Here is a 10,649-nt window from a genome sequence, read left to right as displayed (position 1 = left end):
AAGTCTAAGTTTCAAGCTTTGTGTATTTTTGTTTTAGTTATTTTTTTTGTGTTCAAGTCAATGTGTTTTTAGGGAAGGTGATCACTTTTTTTTCGGTTGGATATATTTGTTTGTTTGGTTTTTATTGCAATTCGTTAGAGTAAGATTTTTTACAATAGTTTTTTTTAATATATATATAACAAAAATGTCAGCTCCAAAAATGGATTACATAAAATCTTACGCGTTTGAATTGCAAATTTCATTTCACAAAGTGGTGGTTTCTTCAACTCTTGTTTTTATTTTTTTATTTTTTTTCCTAAATTTGTTTTTTGGGGGGTAATACTTACATACAAATGTGTTTTTTTTCGTATCTGTGTCATTTATTTTTTCATTGCGAACATAATCTCGCCGTTGAAATGTTTCAAACGAACCATTTCCTTCGATTTTGTAAAAAAATCTGTTGGCTTTTTTCTTTTTTTTTAAAGTTCCATTCTTTGATCCATACAAATTAGCATCCTCTTTGAACGTTCGCCAGCATTCTTACAATTCCAAACACTTTAATCCGATCGTTATTTTTAAAGTTCCAACAATATAAATACAAATCCTTCACGATTACGGGACATTATTTTTTTCTTTTAATATTTCGTTATAAATGTTCCACGGCATATACAATTAGTATTCATTGTCAACATTTAGTTAGTTTAAGGGATACATATTTTGTTTTGTTTTTTGTTTTGTTTTTGTAAATTGTCCAGATCAAAACAAAAAAAAAAGATCTACGGTGACGTCTGCTTTCCATAAAATGCGAGACGCCATGTTTGTTTTGCTCGGTTTCTTTTCGGACTTCACAACTCGATAACAAACTAATATCCACTTTTTCAACATTTTTGGCAGATAAATAAAACGTCTGTCTTGTTATTTTTTTGTTCCAAACAGCCATGTGTAAGGCACTGTTGGTTCAGTTTTAATTAAACCGATCTGTCATTCCCCAGTACGACGATTCTGATTATATATAGATATATATGACCTGATCAACGCCATATAAAACGGTTTAATTAGTGTACAATATGGAAACATAAAAAAAGTCAATTTGTTTATTTTCCACAGTCTAAAAAAAGTCATTTTTCTTAGGAGATTTTTTTGGTATTTTATATTTATTTAATTTTTTTTAAATATTTTTTTTAAATTTTAATTTGAATGAATGGTTGATATATATATATTATTGTTAGTATATAATGTTTTTGTTTTATATGTAATTATGAAGAAAATTTCAAATCATACGTCGAAGATCAATATCTGTTCATCTGCTTGTCAATGAGACATGTTTATCAAGAAAAAAACGTCCAGGTTATTTAGTTTGCTTGTGTTTTATCAAACGTGTTCTTTTATTGATTGTCGTTTGATGATTACAAAAGGTTACATCCGTTCAATATTTCCAGTGTTTTTCTGTTTGTATTTTCCAGTTGTTTAAATTGGTTTTCCTTTTCGGTTTAACTCTTGGTTGATGTCGTTTCACACATTGTCAGTTTCGTTAAATATGTGTTTGTGTTGTTTTGCTTTTGTTGTTTGTGTTGGTTGGATGATTTATGAAGAGAAAGGGGGGGTTAAAAGATGTGGAAAAGAGAAAGAAGGTGACAGAGAATTAGATAGACAGTGAGTTAGTTTAAAATACCGGGGCACGATTTCCAGTGATTCGATAAGATGGTATCTTGACCACGAACACTTTGAACCGATTCTAGGATCATATTAAGGTAATACATTGGGCGTTTTGTCATGTGTTCATATCTTTCGACATGAACGAATTCTGGCCAGAGGTTAGGGGGACGAGTTGATGGTTGTCTAGTCGGGCGTCTTCGGACTTCTTTTTACCGTTTTTGCGTGAAGAACCCAGGCAAGTAATTGCGACTCTTAATTCCTGAGATACTTCAGTGCAGAATGGTTGCTGGAAAAAACAAAAGGAATTACTATTAGAAGAAAAACAGAAAATACAATAAGATAAAAGGAAAACAGTATAATCAAATAATGCATTAGAAAGTTATATAAAATTGTATTTTTAATATATGGATTACAAAAAGGGATTTGTCCCAAATTTCGGGCACATTCTATAACAAATTGCATGCACGCACCCACACACACATCTATAATATAAAGCGGAACGTGTGGATGTGTGTGTGTGTGTTTGGTCATGAATAGGCTCCTATATGGTTGACTATTTAAAAAAAAACTGATTACATATAATGATAGATGTATCGGGACACACGAATGGGTATGTTTGATCTTGCAGAACGGTGGTTCATTAAAATTGTGGGCTCTGCATTCGGGCCTGATTAAAAAAAAGTATGGAAATAAAAAAGTTAAAAATTAAAAAAAAATCGTTTACAAGTGTTTCTGATATAGATGTACATAAGAATACTTTGATACGTATGTTTTTACATAAATAGGGATGGTTTGATAAAAATGGTGGGGTCTGCATTCGCGCCTGGCCTCCATAGAATGGAAATAGGAACATACTTTAAGCAAAACTTTTCCTATCTATCTGCGTAAGTATAATTTGGTAATTATGTTTCAGTTTGAAGAAATATGGTGTAATAAAATAAATGGGGTGTTCGTTGGCACCTGACCTCCATAGAATGGAAATATGTCACAAAGTTTAACAAGGTTTTTTAATATAGATCCACAGAATATTGTGATAAGTGTTTCAGTGTGAACAGGTATGGTATAATAAATTATGGGGGTTATCTATTTTATTTTTACTTTCATCATATTTAGCTTTGGTTTTGACACCCCCAAATTCAACCCAAATTTACAACCCTTCCTTTTCATAACCTATCATACTTTCATAAACCAGTGTCCAGCTTCTGTAGGCTGTTATTGAACCCAGTCAACGACGGGTATTTTGCTAGTATATATATATATATATATATATATATATATATATATATATATATATACTAGCACACATATACACACAAATTCAGTCAAAGGTCCACCTACATATTTCTTCTTTTTTTTTTTTTTAAATTACATTTCCTCGGACACAAGAAGTAGCAGACCGACGCGAGTATTTTCATGTTCTTAGAACATTTTTTGTGCGTCTCTATAATGGGGAAAAAGTTTCTAAAGAGTAAATTAAAAAAAAGAGTGCTTAACGGTCGGAAGTTGACAAAAACTCCTTTAGTATATATCCACAAATATGCAAAAATTCATACATTCATGTTAGTTCATATTTACATATTTTATACTTACTAGTTTGATGCGATTTTATTTCTTCAGCATAATATTCGATATCATACAGGGTATTATTTTGGCACTGCGATATCAATCCTCTCTCATAATGTGTTAATACTATAGACACGGTTGCACATTAACTATTTAAGGGCAAATATTTTAATAGGAATAATTAATACTTAATTGTTACTTTTAAAGTGGGCTTTACATGTATTATTAAATGATTGAATATCTCACGGAGTTTTAAGTAACGATAAGAGATTGGTTATATATTTCAGGTGAGCAAAATATCAAGTATGTGAGCTGAAAATTGTATTAAGTGTTTAATACCTGCGTAATTTACAGTGTAAGAAATAGGTATTATTATATATGGGGACTTTTGAAATGTGTTACAAAGACATTTTCGCTCCATAGACTAGAAATGTTCCATTCAGCATACCTAATATTTTTCGCAAGAAACGATGGAATTGAAACTATAATTTATGTTAGTCCTGCATATGACCTTAAACTATATCCGATGGTGAGGCCCCAGCTTGCAGGCTTTGGGGAGTGTGGGACCACCCCTTAATTGCCATTGCTCCCAGGTCCATTCTTATTCGGAGTGGTAGTACCTGTTTGGGTTCCAACTATGGGTTTAATAGAAATTGACTTGAAAAAAAAAGAAGAAATACATTCTATTAAAATCTTTTTCTTCAAAATAACTGGATTCGGAATTAAATAACCTGACAATGTTTGATATGCCGTAAAACAAAACCACCAGTATAATTATATCAACGGGCACGCATAACACTGACCGAGTTGGTTTAAGTTGTGTGTGTGCTATATGTTAAATCGAATAAATTTAACCAGTATAAATATTAGTTATGTATGAAATACAATCTTTAAAAACAAATGGGTGTATGTATGTATATATCTATATACATAAATGTAATTCTTGGTTCGTTCATTATCAATAAAAACATATTTGTACATTACTAATTAATTTGAAATTTTCAGACAGACTATCTTTAGAATCGAGGATGTGTTTATGCTATTAAAATGAATTAACATCGCATATTATAAAAATATTAAGTAAAATAAAAATATTTTTCGTAAGCCTATTCTGCGGGGCTGTTTTCTGGTAGAACTGAACTTCCGTTTCAATTCATTTCATACACAAACACCACGATTAGACGAGACGAATTTAATTTTCTGTTTACTCTATAAGTAAAAAAAAGCATCTCCTATTTTAAAAATTTATATTTGATTAGTTTCGAATGTTTTTAATTAAATTTTTTTTTTTATATCAGGCAAAAAATAAAGTTGCTGGCCAGGAGGTGCGTTTTGAGTTGAAACATAAAGGTCGAAGTTGTTTTTTTTTTTTTTAACAGTTGTTTTGAAATAAGAAAATATTAACGCTTTTATTATTAAAACTATAAATTGTTAGGTGAAAGTACATGTTTTTTCGGAGAAAATTTAAGGTTTGGTAACGTGCTTTAATAATGTTTTATCTTATTTTTTCAGCCATTCTTACCATAGAGAGGGGGTGTTTGTAACTATTCTGTGCTTTCAACTAACAATTTGTTATTTTAAAAAAAGATATCGTGAAATTATAAAAAAAAGCATAAAAAATATTGTGAAAGTTAAATTTAACTTTAACAAAACGTGAACTACGCGTTCAACATTGTAACCGGATCTTATTTTGCGATAAGGTTAAATTCGTATGCGTTAGTCGATTAATGTTTTGTTTTTGCTTTTTTTGCCGTAAATTTTTTTAAACATTTTTTTTAACAAAATTGAAAGTCAACTTTATTTACTTTTTTTTTGTTTTTTAGAGAAGTTGTATTTATAAAAGAAACTATGAAGGCTTTTTCTTAAAGAAATTGTTACGTGAAATACAGAAAAGTTTCTACCAAGAAAACCACTTTTTTGCAGCCATTCTTTTCATGGGGAGGGATTGGTGTTTTGTCACTCTGCTGTGCTTTCAATTAACAATTTATTAAAAAAACAAAAGGTAATTTTTCACATTAGGTCCTCCTTCACAATTTTAAACATGGGCAGGTTGGGAGGTTTATTCTGAAAGGCGTTCTTAACATGGGGAGAACGATGGTATTTATTCCAACAGCCGTTTTTAACATAGGAATGTTAGGGGGTTTATTCCGAAAGCCGTTCTTAATATGGGGAGGTCGGGGGTATGAGTTCATGGCGGGCAGTGCATTATAGTGCATAATACAAGTCTTTTATATGTCGAAAACTACTTGTCTCTGCAATTTTTTTAATGAGAGGTTCTTATTCAGCATGGTCGAAAACCTATATAAGTAACCATTTTAAAGAAAATGGTGGAGGTGGACCTAATGTAAATAAATTTAATCCCCTCTCCCCAAAAAGATATCGTGAAATTCAAATTAAACTTGGAAAGACTATTTTAAAAAACCTAGTATCAAAAATAAAATTAGACAGAAATATACCCTCTTCGGGTTTGTACTTGATAACTTTTTTCAAATCTTTGTGCAACAAAAGCAAATATATAACAAGTGAATATTTTCAAAGGCAAGATAAGTTACTTTTCTACCTAATTGGATATTTTTTGTGTTTTTATTGAGTTTGTACTACTATACATATGGATTCGAAAACGTTGTCAAAAAACAAATGTATAACAAATATTATTAAAGGCAAGATATGTTACTTTATTAACAAACTGGATACTTTTTAAAGCTTTTTTTATGTAAAATGTTTATTTGACTCGAAAAACACAACGTTTACAATTGAAAATTATAAATGGCGACAGACTCTGTGTTAAACACGTTAAGTTTAGGAAAATGGGTTAAAACTAAAAAACTATAAAAGATATTGTTAAAAACCACTGCATATATGTCAGCCCATGTCACGATAACATATATTGAGTGAGTTCCTGACAGTATTTTGTATATTTTTTTTTAGTTTTAACTCGTGTTCCCAAACTTAACGTGTTCAACACAGTCTGTTGCCGTTTGTATTTTTTCAAATATACCGATAAACACTAAATGTTTTCGACCAGATTTAACATTTTAAACTAAATAAAAATACTAAAACCTTATCCAGTTAGGTAGAAAAGTAACATATCGTGCCTTTGATAACATTTATTTGTTATATTTATTTTTCGACAACTAATCGTATCTATGTTTTGTAATCCAATCCCGTTTTATTTAATGTAACCTTTAACTTAGGTTATCGGTGTATTTGAAAAATAGAAATGGTGGTGGACACTGTTTATTAGGTTAAGTTTGGGAAAATGAATTTAAACTAAAAAAACTATACAAAATACTGTCAGAAATCAACCGAATATGTCAGCCTACGGCAGGATAACATATAATCGGTGGGTGTCTGACACTGTTCTGTATAGATTTTTAGTTTTAACTGATTTTCCCAAACTTAACGTATTCAACAGAATCCGCGACGATGTGTCATTTTCAAAGACACCGATAAACATTGTGTTTGTCGAACCGATTAAACATTTAACATTAAATTAAAACTCTAACAAATTATCCAGTTAGGTAGAAACTTAATTTACCTTTGCTTTCATTAATCTACTTTTGGACAACTTTTTCGAGTCTGTATATAGTAACCACCCCTTCACGAACAATATTAAGTAAAAACTTATTATTTAATACAAAAAAAAAAAAAAAAAAAAAAAAATCTCGATTTTGCGCATAAACATTTTAGCAACGTTGTTCCGAGGATCCGGATCCAATTCTGCAAGATTACCATTTTTTTTTTCATTTTAATCGACCCCCCCCTATTTTTGTTAACTTTTTGGAGTTGATTTCTGCACTAAAATATAAGAACATGCATTTTCTCTTTTTATTAGATTTTTCCATTGCATAAAATTGAGACACAGCAACGCGTGGCAGCGTACAGCTAATATATATATATATATATATATATATATATATATATATATATATATATATATATATATATATATATATACTGATGAAGGTTCGCTGGGGTTTTCATGTAGCTCACATGCCAGGCTGCAGTCTACCCAAAAGCTTCTACTTGCTGAGCTCCATCATGGCAAGCGCTCCCAATGCGGCCAGATAAAACGATTAAAAGACACTCTGAAGGCCTACAACGTTGATGCGTCATCATGGGAGCAGACAACTTTTCAAGCAAACATTGGGCTTATCAGCCATATCCGAACTCACAGATGATGAATCCCCCTCCCCCACGTTACCTGTAGGATGATTAGATGATCCTCGTCGTTTCGAGGAACGAACACGCACACACACACACACAGATATATATATATATATATATATATATATATATATATATATATATATATATATATATATATATATATTTATAAAAGAATATAAACTTATAGAGGAATAATAACAGAAGGGGTTGACGAATATTAAAATGGATTAATCATAATTTAATTAATACACATAGTAAATAAAAAGATGTATCCATCTTGGATTTGGAGACAGATACAAATCTCACAGGTAAGGAAGCCTTGATGAAAATAGGTTAATAGGTTATTTAAATTAATTATAAGCAGGTAACTAGATTCAATATATGTAAGAATTTTTGTTCTCATGATTAAGGCAATTGGTGTTTAATCAACACTCTTGGGGGGGTCATAATTTAATATACTATTTTGTTTTAAACTCCCTGGCACGGTGTTGAATGGTTAACAAATGATGATCCCTTAAATTAACATTAGGCCTATTGTAAATTCGAGGGAGCAAGTTGATGCCTTTTGCAAGTGATTAAATTACTTACTGACTAAATAGTTTTTCAAAGAAGGATAACAAATTAAATAAGATGTTTATATAGTTTGAAAGGTGAAAAAACTTCCAAGTGTGGGTGTGTGTGTGTATATATATATCTTATTAAAAAAAAATCAAATACTATATATATATATATACACACACACACATATATATATATCACATAAAATATTGAAGAAAAAACTTACAAGAGTGTATATTATATTATCTCTCTCTCTAATATATATATATATATATATATATATATATATATATATATTGATTTAAAAATTTAAAAAAACGAAAATAAAGGTTAGCTAACCAGACTTCGTACCTGACTGAACAGAGCTAAATCGAGGAAATACGATTTAAAAACAAGTGAATATAGCGGGAAGAAAAGCAAAAATTAAACGGGGGAAAAATCCTAAAAGGTTGTATCTTTGCTTGCAAAGAGACGGTCTCAAATACTTAATAAACATAGTCTCTAGAATTTTTAAATCAAAAGGCGAGTGCGACTTACTAAGGATCGTAAACATGTCAGCACTGAAATTCGTGGCACACGCATGGTTATTTATAACGTGCTCGCAAATCGCAGACCCATACGTATTATTTAGAACTATATGTACATAATATCATTAAAACTAACAACGTTCATCCAGACCTTAAGTTTACGGTAGATAAGGAAACGAATTCTACTCTTCCGTTTTTGGATGTTCTTGTGTACAAGATATCTTCGTGCTTTCTTACTTCGGTTTATCGTAATCAAAGCTTTACCGGTCTCTATAAGCGTTGGGACTCTTTTTGTCCTACAACACAAACTACCATTTAATTCAGACTTTAGCACATAGGGGCTTGATGATTTGTTCTAAAGTTGATCTGGATGACGAGCTTAAATTTCTTACTAAAACCCTTTGTAACGATGGTTACCCGTTAGATATTCTTGAAACTACTATTAATAAAATAAGTTTCCAATTTTCATAAACCTTAAGAAATTATAGTAAATAGATGTACTGTTTACCTCCGCCTACCTTGGCTAGGAAATATTAGTGACCGATTTGCTAAGCAAATGTATTTGTCTGTGTGATAGTGTAATTTTGCATCGAATCCACGTGTTGTTTTTTCAACCAGACCTATGTTGTCGTCCATTTGAAAAGATGTTATCGCCCCCTCCCATCATAATAATTCTATTATTTTTTTATTTAGATGTAGTTGCAGTGCACACTGTTGGGCGAACATTGGATTTCCGTTTGAAGCAACATGTGCCACTAAAGGTTCGTTATGCAAATTTTTACCCTCGGATGTTCTGAATAATACGTATGATTCTGCGATTTGCGAGCATCTTATAAATAACCATGCGCGTGCCATGCATTTCAGCGTGACATGTTTACGATCTAAAGTCACACTCGCCCTTTCATTTACAAATTCTAGAGACTATTTTTATTAATTCTTGGAGACCTTCTCTTTGCAAACAAAAAGAAAAGCTTTTAGGACTTAATTTAGTTTCTATGTAATCCCCCCCGTTTATTTTTCGCTTTTCCACCTGCCATAATCATGACGTTTTTAAATCGTATTTTCCTCGATTTAGCTCTGTTAAGCAAGTAATGAAACCTGGATAGCTGACTTTATTTTCATTTATTAAAATTTTTTATATCATATTGTAAAGAAAAACATTAACTTTGTCTTTTTTTTAAAACAAATACGTAAGGTTTCCCAGGAACAGTTACTATACTTATATCCTTGTATCTAGCCGTGTATTGCAAAATGGCTTTGCCAAATTGCATGTTTTTGTGGTTTAATTTCAATCTGGTTCTAACGTGTTTTCTTGTGTTTTATCTCCTTTTTGAAGCGCTTAGGAGAGATGTTTTTAAACTCACTTTTCTCATTCGATGTTGTCTAATACTCATCTTTGCGTCCACGAACACGGCCAAACCCTACGGTCTGACATGCCGCTCCTCACTTGTTTATGACAATATGAGTTGATTCTTTTTTTTATTATTCTTTTATTTATTTCCTTTCCTTGGATGGGAAGGTCGTTATTGATTTCAATGCACCGGATTATCTTCCACTTTTTACGTTCATAAATGTCTATCGTTTTGTTAGATTTGTTTGTGTTCTGCGATAACAACTGTTCACTACGCCGAAGGATTATGTAATTTTTTTAAATTTTAATTATAAAATTAAATAGGCAATTTAAAACCGTAAACAGGCAACCATATGTTTTGCCTTTGTTTTCTTTTAATTTATTTAGAGATTAAAAATATATGTTAATTTTAATTTTTGGAAAGGGAATTGTTTTAATGATTCTTAACTGATAAAGAACCACTATAAAGGGAGGTAAGATGTTTCTTGTGAATTAAAGTGATAATGATGTTTTATTGTCATACTAGATTTACATAAAAGTAAATTATTATTAAGACATAAAAACGCATGAACATATTCAGCATTATATATTGTAACCCTAAACCTAAATTGAGTTGAGATTTTCACAAAATTTGAAAACAGCTACTAAATTTCTTTTCATTTGGAGTATTTAATTAGGAAGTAACGCTGATATGAGAGACTGTTATTATCATGAAAAATATATTTGGTCTGCTTTTACAATTTTCTACGTTATATATATATATATATATATATATATATATATATATATATATATATATATATATTATTTATTTATTTATTTAGCCGGTCGTCAAATAGGCTTAC

The 10,649-nt window shown here is 30.6% G+C and overlaps 1 protein-coding gene across 2 annotated transcripts in view; it reads right to left on the bottom strand.

Moving 5' to 3' along the window:
• Positions 1 to 1,284: 1,284 nt before the first annotated feature.
• LOC145241556 (glutamate receptor ionotropic, kainate 2-like) overlaps positions 1,285 to 10,649 on the bottom strand; it is a 459,102-nt gene continuing 449,737 nt past the window's right edge. Inside the window, exon 14 of one of the 2 annotated variants that reach the window (XM_080104621.1) lies at positions 1,285 to 1,921. In XM_080104621.1, coding sequence (XP_079960747.1) covers positions 1,751 to 1,921 — 171 coding nt within the window. In that variant the 3' untranslated portion in view covers positions 1,285 to 1,750. The remainder of the gene's footprint in view (positions 1,922 to 10,649) is intronic. The other variant, XM_080104624.1, reaches the window with a different exon arrangement.

This window comes from Euprymna scolopes, chromosome 20, assembly GCF_053919585.1.
Source record: "Euprymna scolopes isolate OS-2025 chromosome 20, ASM5391958v1, whole genome shotgun sequence".
Taxonomy (NCBI): Eukaryota; Metazoa; Mollusca; class Cephalopoda; order Sepiida; family Sepiolidae; genus Euprymna; species Euprymna scolopes.
The sequence above is the reverse complement of the archived record's forward strand: the minus strand, read 5'-3'. Positions and strand labels throughout refer to the sequence as shown.